The 27,650-nt window shown below is 44.2% G+C and overlaps 1 protein-coding gene across 1 annotated transcript; it reads left to right on the top strand.

Annotated features, from left to right (window-relative positions):
* Positions 1–6,667: 6,667 nt before the first annotated feature.
* On the top strand, positions 6,668–27,173 carry LOC142490771 (mesenteric estrogen-dependent adipogenesis protein-like). Its single transcript, XM_075593189.1, has 5 exons — positions 6,668–6,873; positions 12,027–12,163; positions 14,000–14,115; positions 21,344–21,529; positions 26,326–27,173. The coding sequence occupies exons 1-5, from the start codon at positions 6,668–6,670 to the stop codon at positions 26,407–26,409; spliced, it is 729 nt and encodes a 242-aa protein (XP_075449304.1). The 3' UTR covers positions 26,410–27,173.
* Positions 27,174–27,650: the final 477 nt, after the last annotated feature.

Below are 27,650 nucleotides of genomic sequence, written 5' to 3'. Positions count from 1 at the left end.
CCTCCTCTCTCTTCCCCCCTCCTCCCCCTCCTCTCCCCTCCTCCCATCCTCTCTCTTCCCCCTCCTCCCTCTTTCCCCCCTCTCTCTCTTCCCCCCCTCTCCCATCCTCTCTCTTCCCCCCTCCCCCTCCTCTCTCTTTCCCTCCCTCCCACCTCCCTCTCCTTCCTCCATACCCCTCCTCTCTCTTTCCCTCCTCCCCTCCTGCTCTCTCTTTCCCCCCTGCCTCCCCCTCCTCTCTCTTCTCCCCTGCCTCCCCTCCCTCCTCTCTTCCCCCCTCCTCTCTCTCCCCCTCTCCCACTCATCTCCCCTCCTCCCATCCTCTCTCTCACCCCTCCTACCATCCCCCTCCTCTCTTCCCCCCCTCCCCATCCTCTCTCTTTCCCCCCTCCCCCTCCTCTCTCTTTCCCCCCCTCCCCCCTCCTCTCTCTTTCCCCCTCCCACCTCCCTCTCCTTCCCCATACCCCTCCTCTCTCTTTCCCCCTCCCCTCCTCCTCGTCTCTTTCTCCCTCCACCCCTCCTCTCTCTTTCCCCCCTCCTCTCTCTTTCCACCCCTCCCCTCTCCCCCTCCCTCCTCTTTCCCCCTCATCTCTCTCCCCCCCCTCCCCCTCCTCTCTCTCTTTCCCCCTCCCCCTCCTCTCTCTTTCCTCCTCCCCCCCCTCCACTCTCTTTCCCCCCTCCCCCCTCCACTCTTTTTCCCCCCTCCCCCCTCCCCTCTTTACCCCCTCCTCTCTCTTCTTCCCCCTCTCCTCCTCCTCTCTCTTTCCCCCCTCCCCTCCTCTCTCTTTCCCACCCTCCTCTCTCTTTCCACCCTCCCCTCTCCCCCTCCCCCTCCCCTCCCCTCTCCTCCTCCCCCCTCTCTCTCTCTTTCCCCCTCCCCTCTCCTTCCCCCACCCCCCTCCTCTCTCTTTCTCCCCCTCCTCTCTCTTTCCGCCCTCCCTCTCTCCTTCCCCCCTCCCCTCTCCTCCTCCCCCCTCCTCTCTTTCCCCCCTCCCCTCTCCTTCCCCCCGTCCCCTCCTCTCTCCTTTCCCCCGTCCCCCCTCCTCTCTCTTTCCTTCTCCCCCCTCCTCTCTATTTCCACCCTCCCCTCTCCTTCCCCCCCTCCCCTCTCCTCCTCCCCCCTCCCCTCCTCCCCCTCCTCTCTTTCCCCTCCCCTCTCCTTCCCCCCTCCCCTCTCCTCCTCCCCCCCTCCCCTCTCCTCCTCCCCCCTCCCCTCCTCCCCCCTCCTCTCTTTCCCCTCCCTCTCCTTCCCCCTCCCCTCTCCTTCCCCCATCCCCCTCCTCTCTCTTCTCTCCCCCTCCTCTCTCTTTCCACCCTCCCCTCTCCTTTCCCCTCCCTCTCCCCTCCTTTCCCCTCCCTCTCCCCTCCCCTCTCCTCCTCCCCCCTCCTCTCTTTCCCCCTCCCCTCCCCTCCCTCTTTTCCCCCCTCCCCCTCCCCTCTCTTTCCCCCCCTCCCCCTCCCCTCTCTTTCCCCCTTCCCCCTCCCCTCTCTTTCCCCCCCTTCCCCCTCTCCCCCCCTCTCTTTCTCCCTCCTCTCTCTTTCCCCCCTCCCCCCTCCCCTCTCTTTCCCCCTTCCCCCTCTCCCCCCCTCTCTTTCTCCCTCCTCTCTCTTTCCCCCCCTCCCCCCTCCTTGCCGCCTCCCCCTCCTCTCTCTTTCCCCCCTCCCCCCTCCTCCCTTTTTCCCCCCCTCCCCTCTCTTCCCCCCCTCCCCTCTCTTCCCCCCCCTCCCCTCTCTTCCCCCCCCCCTCCCCTCTCTTCCCCCCCCCTCCCCTCTCTTCCCCCCCTCCCTCTCTTTCCCCCCCCTCCCCTCTCTTTCCCCCCCCCTCCCCCCTCCTCTCTCTTCCCCCCCCCTCCCCTCTCTTTCCCCCCCCTCCCCCCTCCCCCCCTCCCCCCTCCCCTCTCTTTCCCCCCCCCTCCCCCCTCCTCTCTCTTTCCCCCCCCTCCCCCCTCCTCTCTCTTTCCCCCCCCTCCTCTCTCTTTCCCCCCCCCTCCTCTCTCTTTCCCCCCTCCCTCCTCCCTCCTCTCTCTTTCCCCCTCCCCCCTCCTCTCTCTTTCCTCCCCTCCCCTCTCTTTCCCCCCTCTCCTCTCTTTCCCCCCCCTCCCCCTCTCTCTTTCCCCCCTCCCCTCTCTCTTTCCCCCCTCCCCTCTCCTCTCGCATTCCCCCCTCCCCTCTCCTCTCTCTTCCCCCCTCTCCTCTCTCTTTCCCCCTCTCCTCTCTCTTCCCCCCCTCCTCTCTCTTTCCCCCATAACCCCCTCTCTCTTTCCCCCCTCCCCACCTCCCCACCTCCTCTCCCTTCCCCATACTCTCTCTTCCCCCCTCCTCTCTATTCCCCCTTCTCTCTCCCCCTCCCCATCTCCTGTCTCTTCCCCCCGCCCCTCTCTTCCCCCCCTCATCTCTCTTCCCCCCTCTCCCCAACTCCCTCCTCTCTCTTCCCCCCCCTCTCTCTCTTCCCCCCTCTCTCTCTTCCCCACCCCCCCCCCCTCTTTATATAAATGCATGTAAATGACTTAATATGTTAAAAAAGAAAGCATTACAAAATATTGCATACATGTAGCCAACGTCAGTTCACTATTTCACCAGGTACAGGCTGTTTCTACACTCACATGCAGCCTCTGTCATAACATTATAGTGTCACTGATTAGCACACTTATCCTTGCACTGAGCCCTTAACCCTTCGCTATATTCTTCTGCCTTTTCAGTTAGATCAGTATGCAGGTTGTTGGCGCTGACATTTAATACCTAACTGATGTAACTAAAGCTCATTGAGAATGTGTAATAAAAAGGTAACAAACAAGTATCTCCAAGTCATTGTATTTAATCAACTCTTTACAAATAGACTGTGACCAATGTGTTCCTTTCGAATATTCATTACTCGTGAGCACTAATTAGCCATTATTTAGGTAAACACGGAGGGACAAAGTGCAGTTAGACAAGTCCAACAAATATTTGTGGGCACATTCATTTTACTTTCTGTTATTCATCACGTGTCAGTATGTAATTATTCATACCTATTTTTGGAGAAATATTGACTTTAAAAATAATAATTTCTTTAATAAAAACAAAACTACTTTGTAACTCGGCCCTGATCACTGCAACATAGGAATTACGTCTGAATTCATTCCTAAATAATGTGCGAGCTACTAATTAAAGACGGTATGCATTGTATCATTGTTTTAACCCCTAGGCTGCTCCTCCAATGAAATGCAAATGTCAGAGATAATGCACTTGTGCGGACTCAGCAGTATCAGACTTTTACACGGTGTAAAGTGGCAGTACAGATATTGTACCCAGCATCACTAAATACAATAATAAAAACAAACTGCTACTTTTGCCCATGAACTGTATATCTATCAACAGACTACTTAGATCAGGGGCGCGCAAACTTTATTTCCTGCGCCCCCTCTGCCTGCTCTCCTCTGTCGGTACGCCCTCCCTCCCTTACCTCGTGCAGCATCATATGACGCCGCTGGGTCGTCTGACGTCGTGTCACGTGACGTGACCCACGACATCGTTTGCCGTCACGTTACCGTGGCAACTGTGGTGTCACATGACCCCGCGGCGTAACTCGGTAAGTAGAGGTTGCAGAGGCCTTGCGCGGTCCACGGCATTTCATTTAAATGCCTTGGGGAAGAGTGCTAGACCTCTGCAACCACCCGCGCCCCCCTCAAAAATTCTCACCTCCCCCTGGGGGCGCACCGCTGACTTAGATTGTAAGCTCTTTGAGTTTGTCAAAACTCACTTCATATGACGGGTCTGATCAGATTTAATTGTACATTTAATGAATTGTACATTTAATAGCTAGAGTCCCATCACATCCTGTATTGTATCTTTCCTTGTGTTTGGTCTCTTTTATAAGTGTGTAATACTTTGAGTCCCATTGGGAAGAAAGCACAATATAAATAAAGTTATTATTATTATTATTACTACTTTATCGGGCCATACATATCTTAAATTATCAAAATACATCAGCTTCTCCCCCACATGCTCCCCTCCTCTCCAGCTTCTCCCCCACGTGTCCCCCCTCCTCTCCAGCTTATCCCCCACATGTCCCCCTCCTCTCAGGTTCTCCCCCACATGTCCCCCTCCTCTCCAGCTTCTCCCCCACGTGTCCCCCCTCCTCTCCAGCTTATCCCCCACATGTCCCCCTCCTCTCCAGCTTCTCTCCTCATGTCCCCCTCCTCTCAGGTTCTCCCCCACATGTCCCCCTCCTCTCCAGCTTCTCCCCCACATGTCCCCCGCCTCTCCAGCTTTTCCCCCGCATGTCCCCCTCCTCTCCAGCTTTCCCCCCCACATGTCCCCTTCCTCTCCAGCTTCTCCCCCACATGTCCCCCCTCTCCAGCTTCTCCCACACTTGCTTCACTTCTCTCCAGCTTCTCCCCCACTTGCTCACCTTCAGCTTCTCCCTACATGATGCCCTCCAGCTTCTCCCTCACATGCTCCCCTCCTCTCCAGCTTCTCCCCACATGCTCCCCTCCTCTCCCCCACATGTTCCCCTAATTTCCAGCTTCTCCCCTCCTCTTCAGCTTATCCCCCACAGCTCCCCTCCTCTCCAGCTTCTCCCCCACATCTTCCTCTCATTTCCAGCTTCTACCCCACATGCTCCCCTCCTCTCCAGCTTCTCACCCGCATGCTCCCCTCCAGCTCCTCACCCACATGCTCCCCTCATTTCCAGCTTCTCCTCCACATGTCCCCTCCTCTCCAACTTCTCCGCACTTGCGCCCTCCTTCTCTCTAACACGCTCCCTTCCTCTCCCCTGCATACTCTTCTTCTCACGTGCTTCTCCCCTACATGTTTCCCCCTTTCTCTCTCACCCCCAACTCTTTCTTACTCTCCTCCTCCTCTCTTTCTTTAGCAATTTCATTTCACAGGATCAAATATTACATACCATCACTAGCAGGGCCGGCACCATGTGTCCTGCCAACCGATTACACTGGGCTCTAGGGAGAGATCCATTTTAACCTTCCGGGCACTTAATATTTCAACTACTAATATCTCCTAAACAAAGCATTGTTTTTTCAAAATAAAAACACATCCTAAAAGTGCAAAAGGACTTTTAAAGGTACAGACAGTCCTCGGTTATCCGACACAATGCGTTACTCAAAATGGCGTTGGATATCGAAACGTTGTAAAGCGAAACACGTTTTCCCATAGGAACACTGTTTAAATGAAAGGTTCTGTTCCTGAAGGCATTTTTAACACTAAAATACACCAAATATTTTACGCAGGCAATAAGATATGCAGCACATACATAAATTATATAGTGTATATACTGTATTATATATATAATATAACATAATAAATAATATATTATATAGTATAATATAATATTATATAGTATAATATAATATTATAAAGTATAATGTAATATTATATATATGCTCTTACGACGCTTTGTAACGTTATTTATATATGTGTATGTGTGTCTATATATATGCAACATACACAGAAACAACGTTGCAAAGCGTCATAAGAGCGTTGGATAAGCCATTTTGGCGTTGCAAAAGTGAACATAGGTATGCATTGCATAGCGTTGGATAAGCCATTTGTTGTAAAACGAAGCGTTGTAAAACGAGGACTGCCTGTAATATAAAAACACTATGCAACAAAAATGGTGCTTGGTGCCGCATACATGGTTGACAATTTCAAATGATAAATATATACAATATTCGCCACAATAAAATTCTCAAATACACTTGTTCTTTTCATATTCCAACATCTTCCCATTCTCACCCTCCGGTTCAAATGATGTTTTTGCTGATGTAATCATACAATAGGTTATGAATTACTTCTCTTTAAGCATTTCATATTGCTAAAGTAATATGTTTTCTTTTGTTATTTTCATTAAGTAATTATCTCAAGAAAACAGGGCAGTAACTGGCCAATACTACCCCCACCTAATGAGGTCAATGTATGAGGCCTACATTTGTTTTAAGGTGTTATTAGTATTATTCATTAGTTCAATGTTTTTGTGTGGCTTCTTTTTTTTTTTTTATAAGTATCCCTCACTAAAGAGAAAGTTTGATTTTTAAATGTTCTAAAGTGCTAACATGTAAATTGTTATATATATATATATATATATATATATATATTGCTAATTATAAAATGGCACCTTATAATATAATTATGCAGAGAATGCTGACAAAAAAATCTGAATTACATTGTATTTGAGACGTTATTCCAGTGTCAAAGTACTACCAGTTCTAATATGTTTACAATATATGTAGGAGTTCAAAATGTAATTATTTCAGTAAGTCCTTAAATTCTATCATTTCTATGAAGAAACACAAAAATGCATGATAGGTGAACACTTTAATTTCTCCCCTGTTTGTTTTTACTGGTTCCAGACTTGTGTCACAGCACAGCACAGCACATTTAATAGTAATTAGGAAGTTGAAACAGCTCTTTATTTCAAAGCCTGAAGGTGTTTTATTCAATTAACAAGTAGGAACTCCCAAATGTGAATCCTGCACCCTTCCCCTGTAAGGTTTCCCCATGGAATGTGGGAGGAGTTCTATTGGCTGGGAGGGGGGGGGAACTAGATTATAAAAGGAAGTTTTCTGCTTTTAATGCTTTGTGTTGATTATGCATGGTGTTATATATTAGGGAGGAAAGATTATTACAAATCAAGTACTGGTTTGTTTGTGTTCCTCTTGTGTTTTGATAATTCATCATGAGTTCCCAAAACCCTACTCCTGATTTCTTCTTGGGACTGATGGCAATTGAGGATTTTTTAATGAAACCTCCTTGTGGAATCTGTGTGGAGCACCTCTCTGGGAAAAGCTCAGTAACAACCCACTCAGACAGGATCTGTATATTCATAGATGACTTTGAGACTGTTGCTGGTAGAAAAGTTATTTTTAAGAACGCTTTTGGTCGGTAAGTATGTCTGGTATTTATCAAATTATCCCAGCTACACAAATAGGCACCAGATTCATCAAACAAGAAAAATCCAATGGGATGGGATGGGTTTTTCATTTGCTAAGTTTGGTTTTGGTTCTGCTAAATAACCCCCACAGAATCTGAAGTGAAAGTATACTGGTATGAAGTGCTGAGAAGCACTACTGACTCTTAGCCACCAATCCACAACTTTCCTTTTATTTTAACTAATTGCTTTGCAATTTGTTGACAGCACCTAACAGGTGAAATTAGATTTTTTTTAAATATATATTTTTGACGTCAATTGCCTTGCAATGCATTATTCCCCCTCTTGCAGCCAAGAGGGTAAAAAAAATGTTTTGATTACATAAATCGTTTAAAGCTCTGTACTTTACTTTGGGGGGAGGGAACGCAAGATTTTCTTGGGGGTGCGCAGCTGATAGAGGACCTGTGCTTCCCCAAAGGCGTTTACAATAAATGCTTGGAATCATGTAAGGCCTCGGACATGGTAAGAAATGCCGTGCTGACGCTCATGCTCGCCTGCTCAAGCAGGAGCTTTTTTGTGTTCTGGCATGAGCGTCAGCGAGCGTGCTTGAGGCGGACGGGAGGTGAGGCGGGGCTAGCGCGTCACGGCGCCAACGTGACTGAGTGCCATTGGCTGTTGCCGGTCACATGACCGGCCCTCCCCTTCCTTCAGCGCGAAAACTAAAATCCGACTGTCGGGTGAAAGTCGGCACGCTTCCGCACGCCTGCAGAAGCGTGTGTGAGCCCCTGCTAAAGGCGCTCTCATTGCGGCTGCAGGGGCTCACTGACAAGCGTGAGCGCGGTAAGCGCTGACAATGCGCGCGGCCCACCTTATCACTTACCTGGAGTTCCAGCAACGTAACATGGAGCTGGGAGGGAGGGGGTTGGGAGCCGGCGAGGAGACGGGGGGTCGCATGTTGCTAAGTTTGCGTACGCCTGCTCTACTTAAAAGAAGTACTGCCCCCTTACTAGAATTCATATAATGCTATTATCTTGAACCCCTGATCATTCCCTACTATTTTAAATAAATGCTTTCAAGTTTAAACTTTTTTTTTTTTTTTTTTTTTGTTTTTTTAATTTTTGCATGTGAAAAATTCTACATTCTTACCTAAGCTGGCAATCGTTTGGTGCTTCTGTTATAGGTTTCACAAAATCCTGATTGAAGCAGCCATTATGTTGGGCACGCAATCAGTGTAAATCAGCAGCTACAATGTATCCGTATATCACTAAGGTAACATTATCTATTGTTGCAGTTTACAGCTCAAACTGCTGGGAATATTTGCAGCAAATTATCCCAAGTGTTGCAAAGATCTTGCACTGCTTGGGAGGTGGGTTAAAACCTGCTCTAGAAATGAGGATGTTTTCAAACTCATTTAAAAATAGCATTTAAAAGTTGAATAAAAACGAAGTCACTATCAAATACTACAGAAGTGTTGAATAAAAACTAAGGGGCCTATGCAGAGAGCAGCGCTAGAATAAATTGGAGAGTTTAAGAAAAAGTAGCTTTAATGGAGAGTTTTATTCTCCATATGCAGAAATGGGCGAAATCCGCTATTTTTAGCATTACTGCATGTGGAGAATTGTAAATGAGGAGATGCGCGCAGCTGAAAGGGGGAAAAAAAATCGCGCATTTTTTTTCCCCCTATAGCCGGCGAGCTCCTGCTTCTTGCCAACTTTAGTTGGCGGAGAAAATTGAAGAAAATCGTGCCAAAAACAGCCGCTAGATGGCAAGCGCGCCTTTCTGAATTTGGATATTTTTCAGACTGGCGAGATGTAGTTTCTCGCCAGCCGCGCGGCGAGATTTTCAAATAGAAAAAAAAAAATGGTGCTTTTTTCCTACCTCGCCATTTTCAGCTGTTTTTTTGCGTGATTTTCGCCGGAAAATTGCGAGATTGTAAATGGCGCTGCTCTCTGCATGAGGCCCTAAGTCACTATCAAATACTACAGAAGTGTGTTTTTTTTTTGTTTTTTTTATATCTCTTACCTGAGGTTAACATTAACTGCTCGGGGTAGAGCTCCATTTGACCTCCGGGACACTTAATATTTCAGCTGCTCCTGTCTCCTGAATAGAGATGTGCAAACCATGTGAAATTTGCAGTTTTTGCCAACTCTTTGCACACAGACAAATTCCACATGACCAATGTGCAGAGAACATAGGTATTTTTAATGCACCTTTTTGAAAATATTTGCTGAAAATAGTACCATTTTTACCTAATATTTTGAAGGCAATTGTTTGTTGCAAACCAAAACGAGTGCCCGTCTCAACTCCCGAATAAAGCATCAGACTGCAAAAATAAAAACATCCCTTTTTTTTTAAAAAGAGCAAGATGAGATCTTTCAAAGTCAATATAAGAAAATGGTAACCAGAGCGGGCTTCTGCTTCAAGAGCATTGCAGGCACGTTTTTCTTTCTATTGCACTTGGATCACTGCTTAGAATTAACAAAAGTAAAAAACCTAGGGGGTATGTACGCACTTTAAATAGTAGCACAGTTACCAAAATTGCTTGCTATTATGCTGACCTTTTCCCAATCATTCAAATCGCATCAAAATCCTATTCTTGAATTGCATTCGTCTGTTCTCTGGGACTCAGGTTTCTGCTGGAGGTTACCAGTGGTTACACAAGCTGGCTGGGCATGCATGCCAATAAAAATCACTTCAATATAATGTCCAGCTGTCAGGAGAATAGTGTTGGCATCTGGATTCAATTCTGAAATTGTAAGAATCCTGTCTTGTGGGATGAAAGGCATGGTTCTCTGCCAAGGTGCTGCGATCCCCTGCCAAGGGTGCTGCGGGCTCCGGGGTAAATACTTTGCTGGCTTTCTGGGCAGGGGAGGGGGGCAAGTGCTTTGTGAGGGCGAGGTGAGTTGTGTGGTTTGACTAAGAAAAGGGGTGCGGGTATGGTATGAGGGGGAAATGGGGTGTGTGTGTGTGCGTGTTGCATGTGAACAAGAATGGGTGAGTGAGGTTTGACGAGCAGGGCTTCCCTGAGAGAATCCTCCAGGGGTACCCCTGCTGAAAAAAATGTTGAGAACCACTGACCTCTAGCTGTAGAATCTATTAAAGTTCGCAAAGTGGAAAAGAAAGTGTCGTTGTAGCCCCCCAAAAAATCACTTAATTGCTTTAATTTTTTTGTTTTTTAACTTTTTGTTCGTAAAGCGCCAACATATTCTGCAGCGAGGTACAGTGACATCATTTACATAAACTTGACATAAATGAGGACAGGCAAGTGTAAACTGATACAGAAGGTACTATGGGACTTCTCCTGAGGGATTACAATCAATCAAGGGAATAAAGGCCAATGTTGAAACAAAAGGTAGAGTGGCTGCTTATGTGGGATTGAAGCTGGTCTATGGTTAGGGGGTGTTAGTGTGGAGTTTGGTCCAGCTGTACTGCTGGTCCTAATGGGGTTGGTGGATGTTAGGGGTATACCAGGAAGGCTGCATTGAAAAGGTGCATTTTCAGGAAGTTCTTAAATGTCTGAATGCTGCTGGAGAGTTTGATAGTACATGGGAGGGAATTCCAGAGTTAATGGGCAGCACAGGAGAAGTCTTGTAGGCTGGCGTGAGAGGAGGTAATAAGGCAGGAGGGAAAGTGGATGTTTGCAGAGAGGAGGGGGTGTTTCTTGATATATTTGGGGATGAGGGTGGAGATGTAAGGGGGGCAGCATTGTTGAGTAAGTCAGAACTAGGGTTTTAATTTGCTTCTGGAGGATATGGGAAGCCAGCGTAAGGATTTGTTTATTGGAGCAGAAGTGGAGTGTTGAGTGAGGTAGATGAGTCTGGCAGCAGCATTTTGGATGGATTTGAAGATAGGGCAGTTTAACGAGGGAAATGCCAACTAGGCGAAGGTTGCAGTAATCGAGGCAGGACAGGATAAATTGGTGAATTCGGATTTTAGTTGCACCATGAGTGCAAAAACTGGGAGTTCTAGCAATATTTCAGAGGTGAATGCGGCAAGACTGAGAGAACTTGAATGTGCGGAATGAAGGAGATGGCAGTCAAAGGTGACCCCTAGGCAGCGGTGTTGGTGTGTTCATGAGATGGTGGTATTGAGTGAGGGAGAAAGATGGGAGAAGGGGTGACAGTGGAAGGGGAAAGATGATTCATTCTGTTTTGGACATGTTAAACGTCAGGTAACAGTGAAACATCCATGAGGAGATTGTGGATAGACGGCTTCTCTCACTCCTGTACTAGTGCAAGCACTTCAGTCTGCTAGTGCGGTCTCCCAGCGGGCTAGCTGATTCTGGATCTCAGCTGTAACTCCCCTCACATGATCTGTGTTGCTGCTCGCTGTCCTGACACTGCCCTGGAATTTGCCAATTCCCCAATATCTGTATTTCTTCTATGCAAAAGAGCTTTGGCTGCCAGCCCTCAGTGTGACAGTCTCCATGTGATTTTCGTGTAATCCAATTATACTACATGTATATGCTGGTAACACATCAAGGCTGATTCTCTCAGAGAAGTACTGCAGGTGTTTAGGATCTGTAAGAATGGGCCTGAAGATCGTGCTTTCGCCCCAAACTTTGCTCTCTTCTATCTATTTTTGTAACTTCCCCCTTTTATATTTGACCCCCTCCCGTGTCTCCTTTTTCACTTGTTTCCATGCTTTGGCTCAGCCTCCATCTGTGTGCCATGCTTAATTACCTGTGTTCATTTGTTCCTTACTTTGAGCACCCTCAGTTTTAATATACATTATTTTTGTGCTACTTGATACTATCTCCTTGTTGAGTGCTTTATCTTTTTAGTGGGGCCACCTATCTTGTGTTCTATATGTATATCTAGGGATTTAGGGTTCCCCTTGGTGGCTTGGCACCACTGCTTATTGAATGTGTGCAGACAAATGTTGAAAGACTGCAGTAGATAAGTGGGGGGGGGGGGAGTTTAATGGTGAAGGCCAACAAGGGTAGAATAGTAGTGTGGAGAACAAAGCTCCCAGTAAAGCTGTCTAGTAATATCCAATATCCAATCATTTTTAAAAGTTCCACATTTTCAAAAAAGAATATAATTTTTAAAATCCTGATAAAAGAAGTGTTTGATTATGGAGCGGTGAGCATTTTACAATAGTTTTCATATACTATATAAAACGCTTTTGTAACAATCGTATTACTAAAAATGTTTTTATTTTTCAGGACTGTCCGGGTGACCTCAATGGCTGGATGTGCAAACATGAGGACGAAATTCACTTCGGACCTTCTTCTCATGCTTGTGTCTGCTTGCGAGAAGAGTGCGGGTCAGCGAGGGAGAAAAGCAGATCAGCAAGCAAAAGGTAAGAGTTGTTCATGACATATGGACTTATTACTTTGCCATACTAATACAAACATAAACATTCTACCTCCAATTTCAATTGTTTAAGCCTATAGTGCCAGAGAAGCCTGCACAACATGTGTAACCCAGATGAGCCTAAAATAAATGTTTAATCTATCACATGCCTCTGGAGCCAAAAGTTGATAGACTAACCTTGGAATAGACGTGTGATCTTTATTGTGTAACTCATATGATGTATGTAGATCTTTATTTATATAGTGCCGAAAGTGTCCCCGGTGCTTTTCAAAAGACAATACAGGAAATAATCATACAATAAGCGCAGCAAAGTCCGACAATAGGAAAGGAAATCCCTGCTCCGGTGAGCTTACAATCTAGGTGGTATGTTTGGAAATTTACAGAGATAGCAGGTGAGAGTAAGTGCTTTAGATGGCAGTGTTTGGCCACAATGGTTGTTAGGAGTGACTGTGGAACAGTAGCCATGAGTGCAAACTATTGGGATGTTTCTTTTGAGAGGTGAGTTTTAAGGTTGGCCAGTAGAAAATTAGATGGGTTAACACCATTAGCAAGGAAAGAGTGTCAGTGTCCAGGCTTAGGTGAGATCTCCAGCAGCAGAGAGTCGAGGTGAATACAAGATTTGTGAGGGTGCTTTTTATTAAGTGATGTAGAAGTTGTTGGGAAAGAGGTGTGTAAGAGGTGTGTAAGTGGTGGTGCAGTGTATGGGCATAGGGCACAAGCCTAGGTGTAGGGAAGGAGAGATGAAGAAATGTGGCTAGGAGTGGGGAACGTGGAGAGAACAAATGTTTACAAGGGAGTGAACAGCAAACAGAAAAAGCAATAGGGAGGGTATAATGAGATGCCTGAAGAAAAAGGCAGGAGGAGAGTATTGTATGTATTATGTAAATGATTCATACCATTTGTAATTAGAATTGAAAGTTGTAATTTCCCAGTTACTTTACTGTAACATTTTAAAGAAGTGTTCAGGAATCCCATGAAGGTGTTTTACCTTCTGCGCCTAGTGTCTCTTGGAGGGGACATGGCGAGCCATGCACTTGCACTCTCAACCCAACCAATTACAGCACCAGACACTTTCTTCCGTTTTGGATGAACAATGCCACATCTTTATTCAATTCCATAATATTTATATAGTGCTTTTCTCTCAATGGGACTCAAAGCCTTTCACAATTACAAAAAGGAAAATAGAAGAAAATGTTTAAGGTTCTAAAAAAGACAAAAGGAAAGATACCGTACTGTATTTATTAAATGCCTGGGTAAAAATGCGGGTCTTGAGCCTGTTTTTGATGAATTTCCAGAGAGGGGCTTCTTGAAATGTGAGACAGACGGTTCCAAAGAGTGAGAGTAGTGTGGCTAAAAGCTTGGGCCCCAAAGGAAGTGGATGGGATTCTGAGATCTGTTGGCAGCCCTTCACCAGCAGATCGAAGTGAACAAATGAGTTTAGGGAACTAGAAGCTGTCAGATAGCTGGGACCTTGGTCACTCAGTGCTTTGAATGTCAAGCCAATCTTGAAATAAATTAGCCAGTGCAGAGAATGGACAACAGGTGTAATTTGGCAAGAATGCGTCTGGTTGGTTAACAACCTGGCTGCAGCATTTTTCCGGAAGACCCAGGTCTTTTTATAATCATGTGCCCCCCCCCCCTTAATTTGTTCAATTGCTTTGTGAAATAAAGTAACATTACATAGACTCAAGGAAGGTAAAAGAACCGAAAATATCTTCATGCATTGAGATTTGTTCCAAAGTCTGTTGGCATCAATTTAATGTCAACTTTTCGGGTGACCTAAAAAACAACAAAACTAATTGGCAAATGTATTCCCTTTAAGAGTTGCAGCAGTTCATTTTGATGATAAATGGACAGAACCCAAGAATTACGCGGCAAATGGAAAGTGGTCTAAATTATGTTCTTTCATCTGTGGCTGTAGAAAGCTACACTGTAAAGGCAAGTAAAATGTGTAACCTGATGTAGTTGAATGTGTTTGTGTATGTAACTGCATTATGTATGTGTAGCCCTGTTTTCCCCAGAAGACAGGAAGCTACCAGTGCTGCTCTTATACCTGTTGGCTCCAGGAGCCTTGGCCTCTGCCAAGGAGAGCCTGGGGTATATACTTACTATACTTACTATGGTGCAGTGCCTCCACCTGTGAGGGATCCCAGCAGAGCGGAAGCAGCCCCTCACAGGACACAATTAAACACACAGTGATAAACATAGCAGAACCTTTACTGTAAATAGCTATAGCATATGAATAGTATAACTCTCAATCTGGTAACTGTAGTACTTATATCCACAACTACCCCACGCCTCGCAGGGCCTTTCTCCTCAGCAGTAATTCCCAAAACCGTGTATCCCACACTGTGTCCACAGTAATGCGTAGTCCCTTGGTCACTTAACCCAACAGTGTCCCCAAAGTACCCACCCTTATAGGGGTGATCAGCGCCTGTGTTGTACCGGTATGTTGGTGCCCTTTACAGACACTACCGGCTGGGCACTCCAGCAGCCGGTCCGCAGAGGCTTCAAAAAGGATCCTGCTGATCTATGCTCCTCCACGTCAGGGGTGATCCCACCCGGGTAATGTCTCTTTCTCTTTGGTGCCTGGTCCCAGACCTTTTCTCGGGGATTGCAGCGTCCACTGTGTCCCTAACTATCCTGCAGTGCTAAGGGGATCTCCTGCGCATGCGCAACACAATGAGCGCCACGCTAGTCTCATGCACTGCGCATGCGTGATCTACAAAATGGCGGTGCCCTGAGTGCTCAGGCCGCAGCAGAGCCTCCCAAGTACCGGCGCACTCCCTGCACACTCTTCCCACCTTCCGGAGTAGCCAGCTGACTTCAGCGACACCCGTACCCTCCGTATACGTGCACCTGCGGAGGAAAGGGGGTGGGGGGTTACTGGAGCCCAAGGGATCCGAGGCTACACATGTAATACACACCGTGGAATAGACTCCTGTCAAACAATGTTTTTCACCACTTCAATTCCATGAACAAATGAAAGGCAAATGATTCTTATTTGCCAGAAATAAAAACAAGATCAAATATGAAATGATGGTAAGCAGCCTTGTGCTCATCCAGCTCCCACAGAACTTTATTTTTCTGAATAACAGATTTGAAACTGTAGAACTTTGCCAAACGTGAAACCTACACATTGCACTTCGCCTGCAGTCACTGCATTCTGTATAAGGGGCTTTGGGGATTCTGAAATACTTGGTTCAGACATGAGCGTATCTGAACAATCCATGAAAGCCAATGATCTAATAAGAGTTTGGGGTTCCACAACAGATGGGAAATTAAGTAGATTAAGTGGGCCACTAGTTCTTGTTCAAGCATTATTATCTACAGGTAAAATGTGCCAAGTTAAAAGTGGCAGATATGGAATCAGGACAGAACAAGATTGTGAGAGTGTAAGGCTGAGGAACCGCTGCGGTCAGCGGCGCGCGTGCTCGACACTTCCCATGATGTCCTCCCGAGCCGGCCCCAGTCCCTCACTGCAAGGCTCACACGTGCTGTGATGCTTCGGCCGCCAGGGGATGCAAGAGGATTGTGATCCTGAGCGATGCCGTGGTGTGCTGGTAAGCCTATTAGCACCGGGGGCTGGGGCTGTCCGAGCTTCCCCCACCTCCAAAAGGTGGGTGTGTGTGTCGCACAGCCCGGGGCATGGGGGGGACTTTACAGCCCGATCAATCTGCCCCCTTGTATGACCCCCCTCCCCCCCTCCCTCTCCTGCGGACCCACCACCTCCACCCCTCTCCCCGGGCTCAATGGCCGAACCCCCCGACCCGTTTTGGCCACGCCCCCCGCACAAAAATAAAGTTCCCTGCAGATCGCGGTGCAGTGACTTGCACGCATTGACGGCCATGCATGCGCGTGCAGCGGGGCCTCAGCCTAATGTTACAAGGAGATGGTTATTTGTATATTCGTTACAAAAGATATGGGTTAATTGGAAGCCTGGAAGAGTTAAAGATACGTTCTGTCCTAGGACTGGTGCGAATGGCAGTGACAAGTTTAATGAGTTAAAGGTAGATGATTTGGCACCATTCAGAATGAAAAACAGACCGATGTAACAATCTTTAGCTATTTGTATTTCTCCAGTATCCAAATGCTCTGGTAACTTTATTTGTTTCATTTTGTAATTGTTTTTTGCTGCCTCTTAATGTTTCTGATTAGATTGTGCTACACTTCTCCAACCCCCCCCCCCTGCATTTCTATAACGTATTTGCCATTACTACTTAAACAGGTCTGTGCAGCATACAAAGTATCTGTTAAGAATGAACTACATATGACCGAAAGAAAACCAAACGCATCCACAGGAAGCAAATATGTTTCACTTTAGGGGTAACTGAAACTTTCAAAGCTGGTTAAATTATTTTCACATTTTATATCAACTGGCCCTTTAAGAAAAGTTACATGTGAGGTATTGGGACCAAATGAATCAATAGCTGTTACATTGTAAAGAGGTTACATGGAGATGGCTAATGACTTCAATTCCATAGGATGAATTTTCTACCCTTCAAAGTATTGCTCAGTGTCACTGGTGTTTACATATCATATCATAAAGACATACAATACGTATGGGTCAATTGTCAGTAATAATAACTTTAGTCCTATATAGTGCTTTTCTCCCAAAGGGACTCTAAGCGCTTCAGTTACAAAAAAGGGGGGAAAAACTCCCATTAAGGTTGAGACCAAACACAAGAAAAGATACAATACAGGATGGGACGTACTGTAGCTATTCATTGCCAGACAGGTTGCGGTTCATTCATTAAATGTCTGGTCCTCAAGTCCTGGTTTTATAGATTTCCAGAGGGGTGCGGGGAGGACCCTCTATCTAACTGTCTGAGGCCGGCTGCTCCAATAGGTTAAATGTTGATGTAGTGCCCTTTGGGGACTACTTGGTAGAAGGGTTTAACATCCTTAATGGGTTAACTATGTAGGATCACTGATTTTTAAATCCCTCCCCATCATGTTTATAAATAATTTAAACATTTCCATTGGAACACATGGAAATGGCGACGGAGCGCTAGGCCACGCCCCCGGCGGTTCAGCCAATGAGGGCGAACCTGCCGGATGATGTCATGGCCGTGCCCCTGTCACCCCCCCCCCCCCCTGCAGACCGGGAATTTCAGCTGCACACGCCGCCAGCCTCGCGGGCGCGTGTGCAGCGCAGGCACTGGGGCCGCAGGCTAAGATGGTATATGGATACTTGATGGACTTTTATTATTAAAAATAGCATGAATCAAAATATTCTGGAACATAAGGGGAGGATAGGGATATGAGTTGACATAACTAGGACTATATACAGTAGGATCTATAATGAAGAATGCTAATTTTCACCGTCCAGTTTTTTCCAGTATTAAGAATGCAAATTCTTAATACACAGCTTGGCAGAAAAAATGGGCTCCAGTCCCTGAATACCTTCAGACTAAACTAGGACTGGCACAATGTGTATAAGATGACAAGCATATTACACATAGTGATGATTTTTCACTGTTTGCAACCAGTTGATGGACTGTTCACTGACCCTTTCAGTGCGAGATGGGTAGGCAGATTATTGGAGATAAGGAAAAAGCTGAGGTATTAAACAAATTCTTTGCCTCTGTGTTTACCAGGGAAGAAAAAAGTTCAATAGTAGTGCCGCAGGAGGAAGCTACAACCTCCATATTAATTAACAATTGGTTAACTGAGGAAGAAGTTCATAAGTGACTTGAAAACATTAAAGTAAATAAGGCACCTGGCCCCGATGGCATATATCCAAGAGTTCTCAAGGAGTTAAGCTCAGTAATAGCAAAACCATTATATTTAATATTCAAGGACTCTATTTCCACAGGCTCAGTACCACAAGATTGGCGTAAAGCAGATATGGTGTCTATATTTAAAAAGGGAGCTAGATCACAACCGGGAAATTACAGACCTGTAAGCCTGACTTCAATAGTAAGGAAACTACTTGAAGGTTTAATACGGGATAATATTCAGGAATACCTAATGGAAAACAAAATTATTAGTAATAGTCAGCATGGATTTATGAAGGATAGATCTTGCCAAACTAACCTTATTTATTTCTTTGAGGAGGTAAGTAGGAATTTAGACCTGTGTAATGCAGTTGATGTGGTCTACTTAGATTTTGCAAAGGCTTTTCATACGGTTTCACACGAGGTTGGTGTACAAAATAAAGAAAATTGGACTCAGTAATAATATATGCACCTGGATTGAAAACTGGTTAAAGGACAGATAACAGAGGGTTGTCATAAATGGAACTTTTTCAGGTTGGGCTAAAGTCGTGAGTGGAGTACCTCAGGGATCGGTACTGGGACCCCTGCTTTTTAACTTGTTTATTAATGACCTTGAGGTTTGGATCGGGAGCAAAGTCTCCATCTTTGCTGATGATACTAAACTGTGTAAGGTAATAGAATCAGAGCAGAATGTAATTTCTCTTCAGAAGGACTTGGAGAGACTGGAAACGTGGGCAGGTAAATGGCAGATGAGGTTTAATACAGATAAATGTAAGGTTATGCATTTGGGATGCAAGAATAAAAAGGCGACTTACAAATGAAATGGAGATATATTGGGGGAATCCTTGATGGAGAAGGATTTAGGAGTGCTTGTAGACAGCAGGCTTAACAATAGTGCCCAATGTCATGCAGTAGCTGCAAAGGCAAACAAGATCTTATCTTGTATCAAACGGGCAATGGATGGCAGGGAAGTAAACATAATTATGCCCCTTTACAAAGCATTAGTAAGACCACACCTTGAATATGGAGTACAATTTTGGGCACCAATCCTAAGAAAAGACATTATGGAACTAGAGCGAGTGCAGAGAAGAGCCACCAAATTAATAAAGGGGATGGACAATCTAACTTATGAGGAGAGGCTAGCTAAATTAGATTTATTTACATTAGAAAAGAGGCATCTAAGAGGGGAAATGATAACTATATACAAATATATTCAGGGACAATACAAGGAGCTTTCAAAAGAACTATTCATCCCACGGGCAATACAAAGGACTTGGGGCCACCCCTTTAGTTTGGAGGAAAGGAAATTTCACCAGCAACAACGGAAAGGGTTCTTTACAGTGAGGGCAGTTCAAATTTGAAATTCGTTACCCATGGAGACTGTGATGGCAGATACAATAGATTTGTTCAAAAAAGGTTGGACATCTTTTTAGATGGGAAAGGTATACAGGGATATACCAAATACGTATACATGGAAGGATGTTGATCCAGGGATTAATCCGATTGCCAATTCTTGGAGTCAAGAAGGAATTAATTTTTCCCCTTAATGGGGTTTTTTGTTTGCCTTCCTCTGGATCAATAAGTAAGTATAGATATAGGATAAAGTATCTGTTGTCTAAATTTAGCATAGGTTGAACTTGATGGACGTACGTCTTTTTTCAACCTCATCTACTATGTAACTATGTAATATATGTAATATGTTAAATATTTTCATGGGTTTCAAAGAACAATGCTGAGATTTCCACTGATTTGAGGGTATGGTTTTTAAGGAGAACATCAATTTCCCCCTTCTCCCCTCCCCCCCACCCCCCTCCCCCAATAAATTTAGAATAGTCTCCCTAATACGGAGTTAGTAAGTATGCTGTTCTGATTACTTTTGCCTTCTATCCTCACGATATAGACGCCAACACAGATTTTTCAGGTACATTTTTGTTTTTAAAAAAAAACCCACGGGACACTCTTTTCAGCTTCCATTGGCTTGCAATGGGCTGGGGAAAAAAAAAACATTTAAGGAAAATAGAAAAATGATTATTTTTAGCACCTTGTGAGAATCTCTCTGCTGGGGCAAATTGGCTGGCGTTTGGACAAATGCCTTTCGCTACATACAGTGTGAATAATTGGCCTTCACTGCTGATTTACATGAAGCCAGGTAGAGGCAGGTGGGGCAATGTTTTAACACTTGAACAAAATAGCTGTTTTCTGTTATAAAAGAAAATAGCACTGAGCATTTTAGTTTTAGGGCTGCAATATCACACCTTAATGAACTATCCATTTGATCGCATTAACACCCTTGTGTGACAATATACAACAGTAAGTACATTGCAGGCTGTGGTCAATTATTAAAGTACAGTTCCAAGTCATTGCCAGCTTTTGAATAAAACGGATTCCATTTTCACTCAATGTTTCACTGCACAGTTTGTTCATGTAATGCAATTTATTTAAAATCTTCCTATATTCATAGAGTACATTGCAATAAACCTTTTACAGACGTGTGTATGTCACTCATATACTTAGGCCTGGGACATAGTGGCCTTGAGGCGCGCTCCTGCTCTGCCTCGCCTGCTGAAAATTATGCTTTTCCTGTCCTTGCAGTGAGCGTGCTGCGGAGGCTGAGCGGAGGCGTGCCTGGAGGCGGGGCTAGTCCCCCGCTCCCATTGGACGGGAGCGGTCACGTGACCGCTCCACTACTTCCCCGAGCGGCAAATTTCAAACTTGGGTGTCCCAAGTTTCTCAGCCTCCGCATGCATCAGCGCGTATGCGGAGGGAGAAACTATAGCCGCGCTGATTACAGATGCAGGGGCTTTGTGCATCTGCTCAGCGCGGCTCAGCTCACCTCAGCGACGCTGAATGTACTATGTCCTAGGCCTTAATATTCAGCGGCAGTAGCGGCGCGTTTTTTTTTTTTTTTTTTTTTGTCTTTCCCTTTGTTGGCCGGTTCTACTCTCCTTGCCATGCGCGGCGCCATTATAGAAAGGCTGACTAATGTCGGCCAACTAAAATTCCGTGCGCACGGCGTAGCGCGCCAGGCACTATAAAACGGGCCTTGGTAGAGCTATGAGCTGTATATATGGAATCTGTTTTATTCAAAAGCAGGCAATTATTTGTTGCTGTCATTTAGTAATGAACCACAGTCTGCAATGTACTGTTTATATTGTCACACCATGGTGTGAATGCAGTCAAATGGTTAGTTCATTAAGGTGCATGCGTGTGTCTCTCCAAGGGTTTGCTGCTTTTGTTTCTTATATTTTGTTAATTTCTATGGCTTTATAAAGTGTGAAAATGGTGCTCTGTAAATGTCAGGTCTCCTACATATTTCATTGGTGGATATTTGATATTCGCAAATGCATAGAACTCCTGATCTGTTTAGTACCACTGTTTTATTTTGTTTTGATGGCTCCATTCATTATTGCACATGAATGATGCTGATCTCCCCTTCCTTCTCTTAGATTGATGTTGCAGATGCCCTGTTAAAATGGACACAAGAGGAAGGTTTCACTCTCCCAGTTGATTCTCATGCAATCACTCCTGATTGGCAAAACACCACTTTCAAATTTAATTACCACAGTGATGCGCTCTTTGACTTTCCATACTGGTTTGGGTGCAGCAAGAGGACTTTTCCCATCAATGGAAAGGTTTGTAGCATATTGATGACGAATTCAATCTTACTCCAAATCATTAGTTCTTAACTTTAAAAAAAAAATATTTCATTATTTTAAACCTACGGACCCCTTTAATAAAGTATTTACCTCACACTGATGCATAATATATTTTCATAAAAATGCATTAATTTAACAAAACGAACTCTGGAAAGGATACAGTGAGTGACAGAAATATGAGGCCATCACTGGCCCCCTGGACCTGCTTCAGACCCCCCGAGGGTCCATGGACTATAGGTTAAGAACCCCTGCTCTAAATCAAAAACAACTTTTGAAATAAAAAAATCCTTACATAGTCATTTAGAAAAGTGTGTGTGTGTGTGTATATATATATATATATATATATATATATATATATATATATATATATATATATATATATATATATATATATATATATATATATATATATATATATATATATATATATATATATATATATATATATATATATATATATATATATATATATATATATATATATATATATATTTCATATATATATATTTATATTTCATATATATATATTTATATTTCATATATTTATATATTTATATTTCATATATTTATATATTTATATTTCATATATTTATATATTTATATTTCATATATTTATATATTTATATTTCATATATTTATATATTTATATTTCATATATTTATATATATATATTCATATATATATATATTTATATTTCATATATTCATATATTCATATATTTATATTTATATTTCATATATTCATATATATATATATATATTTATATTTCATATATTCATATATATTTATATTTCATATATTCATATATATATATATTTATATTTCATATATATATATATTTATATTTCATATATATATTTATATTTCATATATATATATATATATATATATATATATATATATATATATATATATATATATATATATATATATATATATATATATATATATATATATATATATATATATATATATATATATATATATATATATATATATATATATACAGGCATACCCCGCATTAACGTACGCAATGGGACCGGAGCATGTATGTAAAGCGAAAATGTACTTAAAGTGAAGCACTACCTTTTCCCACTTATTGATGCATGGACTGTACTGCAATCGTCTTATACGTGCATAACTGATGTAAATAACGCATTTGTAACAGGCTCTATAGTCTCCCCGCTTGTGCACAGCTTCGGTACAGGCAGGGAGCCGGTATTGCAGTTCAGGACGTGATGGCAGGCGCATGCGCGAGCTGCCGTTTTCCTATTGGGCGATATGTACTTACTCGCGAGTGTACTTAAAGTGAGTGTACTTAAAGCGGGGTATGCCTGTATATATATATTCATATATATATATATATATATATATATATATATATTTTCATATATATATATATATATATTCAAATATCTATCTATCTCAGTTGAAATAAAATAATTACCTTTTGGATAAGAGCTACCAGTGAGACAAATTACCAGGTGTGATCGATTTTAAGTGATGTTGTGCTATGCAACTGTGGAAACTGAGTTCACAGATTGGCTTTGAATCCAAGGCGGGAAAAAAAAAATCTTTAAGTGGTGGGTATCCAGGTGTATTCAATGTTCTGAAAAGTAAAATTAAAAAAGCAGAACGTACAGTAGTGAAGTATTAAGAATATTCACTGTGCAAATAATAAGCCACTTGCAATCCGGCAGTGAAAGCCGGCATTTTGGGACAATCCCAGCACAGAGAAATGACAGATGCTGAACGTCACGTTGACTCTCCAGTGTGGTCTCCCCTGCACGTGGGTCACTTCCTCGTGTCCACTGATGACATGAATTGCAGGGCACCGTTTGCACGCTCGGGCGGCTGTAGCACTGGTATTTGCTGTTTGCTGTTAACATGGTGCTCTCAGATCTAAGGTCCAGGAAATTAACCTGGTGCGCTTCAGGGGTGATGTTTGTCACCCTTCCCTCTACGTTGCACAAGCCAGGTGTGGAAAGAACCCAGATGCAGCACAATCTTTCCCTCAGCCTCAGCGTGCCTCCCCATGTCTTCAGTCTCTATGGACTAAGCCTTAGGCTGCAGCCTGAGAGGGAGCGTGGCGTGCTGGCACACGAGCGCTGCCACCTTGCTCGGCCGTGCAATTTGTGGCTAGGTGCACGCTCATCTGTGGGCGCGGCCACAACGGCACTGAGCTGGTTCGCCCTCATTAGGTGAACCGCTTAGGTAGGCGCGGCGGTCCCAGTCACTGCCACAGCGCACTGCTCGGTGTGCGCTGTGCATGTAGGCACCGCCTCTCAATGGGGAATGGCCCAGTACGCACCTTCACGCTGAAGGTGCAGCCACGGCGTAAGCGGTTTACCTAATGAGGGCGAACCAGCTCAGTGCCGTTGTGGCCGCACCCACAGATGAGCGTGCACCTAGCCACAAATTGCACGGCCGAGCAAGGGGGCAGCGCTCGTGTGCCAGCACGCCACGCTCCCTCTCAGGCCGCAGCCTAAGGCTTAGTCCATAGAGACTGAAGACATGCGAAAGGCACGCTGAGGCTGAGGGAAAGCGGTGCTTTCCCTGGCCTTATAGCGCGCGCCGTCTGGGGGCGGGCCAGTGACGTCACGGAGCTGGTTCGCCCTCATTGGGCGAACCGTTCACGTGATCGGCCCTGCGCTCCGGCAAGCTAAGAAACGAAAGATTTCTTAAGACACGCTTCCGCAGGCGTGCGGAAGCGTGCGCGAGCCCCTGCTAAAGCCGCTCTCATTGCAGCTGCAGGGGCTCAGCAGCGTGCCTCAGCACGGGTCAGCGCCTAAGCGATGACCATGCCCGAGGCCTAAGGACTCGGGCATGGTGCCTCGGGCCGCGCTCCTGCTCTGCCTCGCCTCCAGAAGCTGGTGCTTTTTTGTGGCCTGACAGGTGAGGCAGTGAGCGCGCTTTGGGGGCGTGGCGGAGGTGTGGCGGGAGGCGGGTCTAGTCCCTCATCCCCATTGGATGTTTGCTGTCACGTGACCGCTCCTCCTCTCCCCTCAGCGCGTATATTTAAACTTGCCTGTCGCCTGCATTTACACACGTCTCCGCACGCATGCGAAAGCGGCTCCTAAGGCTGCGTTCCCAGTAACTACTACAGCGCACGCCTGTGCGATCAAGCCCCGCCCACCCAGTTACTTCCGTCCCAGTCCCTACTGTGTTGCGCACCTTTCCCCAGGCAGGAAGGGGAATTTGAGATTGGCATTTGCGACGGAGGCGTGGCCACGCCCCCGCCGGCGGTTCAGCCAATGAGGGCGAACCAGCCGCGGGACCTCATGGCCACGCCCCCGCAAACCTACCGCCACGCCCCCTCCCATCGCAAATGTTCTCTCTCCCCTCAGACCGCGGTCTAGGCCTGTGCATGCGCCGCGCGCATGCCACAGTGCTGACTGGGGACTCAGCCTAAAGCCGCGCTGATTACAGATGCACGGGGTATAGAATGTCAATAGGGGAGTGTTTATTTTGTTTCCATTTCATTTCCTACTGAGTGCGAATAGCCGAGCTGTTGTGAACACTGTAATGTCAGTAGGTTTCTGTGTCTTTATTCACTTGAAATTTTTTTTAAGTCTTATAGCTCAGTGCTTATGCTCCAGGCCATTAGCATAGTGGACCACGGTTCGATTCCTGGCTTGGATGTTTATTTTTTTCCATTTTATTTTCTACTGAGTGCGAATAGCCGTGCGGCTATTTGCACTCAACTGTGAATATCCACTGCCGCTATATTGTATTGCTACTTACATATTGCCAGTTAAAGTAAGCACTTCTGCTAACCCTGTGTCTCTAAATATATAGATTTTAGGTAGGCTGCTGGCTACAATAAAACTCTCCAGACACAGGTGAATTAACACATGAGTTACAGAAGACAGATGTTTGTTAATTGTAATCTGACCTCATACCTATGATAGCAGTTGGTATTGCTAATATTTGCATGCAAAGGAGATGAAGCAGAGCAGCATACTGTACTGTACCTGTCAACAGTTGAAACCTATTGGTTCCATGTAACAGATGAGGAGTCTGTATTTTAATGTAGCTGTTACATTTCTTTATGCACTTATCCATCTGTATTATTATATTCGCTGTACGGTATCTGTGTATACTAAAGTTGTAAAAATTGTGAAGCACTTCATAACATTGTTATGCATATAACATAATATAGCTCAATTGTTTTTATTTTCCCCATCAAAACCATTTCCATTCATTTACGTGGTTAAAGAACAACCTTAATTGGAGGAGGCAGAAATGTATGTATAACTTTGTTTTATATAGCACCCACAGTGCACTCTGCAAAAGAAATGTAAGTGTCAATGTTAACCTCTAGAATCAGGCTACAGTAGAAAACATCCAGTAGGGACTTTTTTTTTTTTAGGATGTTAACTTCTTTTAATTTATTTCTATAGTTACCAGGGCTGAACTACATTAATATCAGCTCTGGGGACCTCTTGGCTCACGAGATGTATATGTATGTATGTATGTATATACAGGGGAAAGGGGATGCCAGCACTTCGTGGAGGTTTAAATCCCCAGGGTCATGACATTTGCGGTCCCATAGGAAGCCCCAGAGATTTATACCTTCATATTTTATTTTTGGAGAGGGGAACCCAGCGTCTTTCTTGGGAACCAGGGGGTCACAGGAACTGAAATTGAATGCGGTTCAGCTCTGGAAACACCCTGCTTCCTATAGAAATTATGTAGGGGAAACTGATCCTTTAAGAACATGTATGTGATTTTTTTTTTTTATTTACTTTTTTTTCCTTTCCCCCTTTTAGATTATTCTGTTAAAAAATGAAACATCTGAAGAAAAATGTGTGGTGGATGAACTGTTTAGGCCTTTCCTTACTCTGTCCAGCTGACCTTCCTGCTCTGGTGCGTTTTTAAGGTCTCTCGGGGAGATCTACTATAAGAAAAAGCTGGACATGTACACTAGATGAAGAATAAGATGGTCTCATTCCTGATTTTGTTGTAAATTTACTGTATGTAAAATTGCAGACATATTACATTTACATCAGAAGAAAACAGACTATCAAAATAGGGTTATGTATAAAGTATTTTTTGTATTTTCAGAGGTGACTATCAGACTAAAAAAAAAGGTTACAAAACATATTTCTAAGTTAGATTTCCTCTGAAGATTTAGACCAGACGCACAAAGTAATGGTATAGTGAAGCAAAAAAGACTCAATAGTGTCTTAGCTGTAAACATGGATAAAACTTTTAAGAGAATATGATGGAAGTGAAAGAAATGGCGTTTATTTACATGACCTCACTTGGTGGTGATGTACAGATTGGAACTAGTTTGTGGAACCTGTGTGATACATATACACTACTGTTTCATGGCATAAGTGGTGCAATTGTGAGGAGAGGAGGGTTCTCTTGAGAACTGGAGCTGAGAACCCCCGACTTAAACTGATCCAAATTCTGAGTTCTGTTTTTACGAACCATCAGCTAGACTAGAACCCACTGACACTATATTGTACCTGACCATGAAGTGAAACAGTGTTATTTGAATGTGTAATCCCTCCTCTCCTTGCACCTGTTTTAACATAATTTGATAAAGTATTTCAGCAGGCTAGGCTCATTTTTGTCTTAAAATAATAAAGTGCATGTAATGTTTATTGTTAAGAGCCATTGTGTTTTTTTTAATTTTTTTTTTATGGCCAACGTTTAGGCCTTAAAACACATATGAAATCTAATGTAGTTTTTATTAATAAATTGGTTTTGTGGTATTGGATAATGGTGACTTTAAATTGTTTTTGTTTGTTTAATTCAAAGTATACGTTTGGATTCTATAGCAGATTTTTGCTCACCTCCCAAGCAGTGCCAGATCTTTGCAACACTCTCCTGTTTATAATTTTTTGCCAATGTTCCCAGCAGTTTGAGCTGTGAACTGTAACAATAGATAAGGTTACTTTGCACAAGTACAGGAAGGCACAGCCATAAAGGGTAAAGATACATTGAAGCTGCTGAGTTACACTCACTGAAGGATTGATTGAAACTGAAAGGCACACAATCAGGATTTATAACGGGAGCACCAAATGATTGCCAGCTTAGGTAAGAATGTAGAATTATACATTATCACCGCTTTACATGTATAAAA

This window comes from Ascaphus truei, chromosome 3 (assembly GCF_040206685.1).
Source record: "Ascaphus truei isolate aAscTru1 chromosome 3, aAscTru1.hap1, whole genome shotgun sequence".
Lineage (NCBI taxonomy): Eukaryota > Metazoa > Chordata > Amphibia > Anura > Ascaphidae > Ascaphus > Ascaphus truei.
This window is presented reverse-complemented; position numbering and strand designations above follow the sequence as displayed.

Bases quoted from the DNA above. Each gene is read 5' to 3' on its own strand.
- LOC142490771 (XM_075593189.1), top strand. From the start codon at position 6,668: ATGAGTTCCCAAAACCCTACTCCTGATTTCTTCTTGGGACTGATGGCA. The intron at 6,874-12,026 runs GTAAGTATGTCT...TTTATTTTTCAG, and splicing joins TTTAAGAACGCTTTTGGTCG to GACTGTCCGGGTGACCTCAA. The intron at 21,530-26,325 runs GTTTGTAGCATA...TCCCCCTTTTAG, and splicing joins CTTTTCCCATCAATGGAAAG to ATTATTCTGTTAAAAAATGA.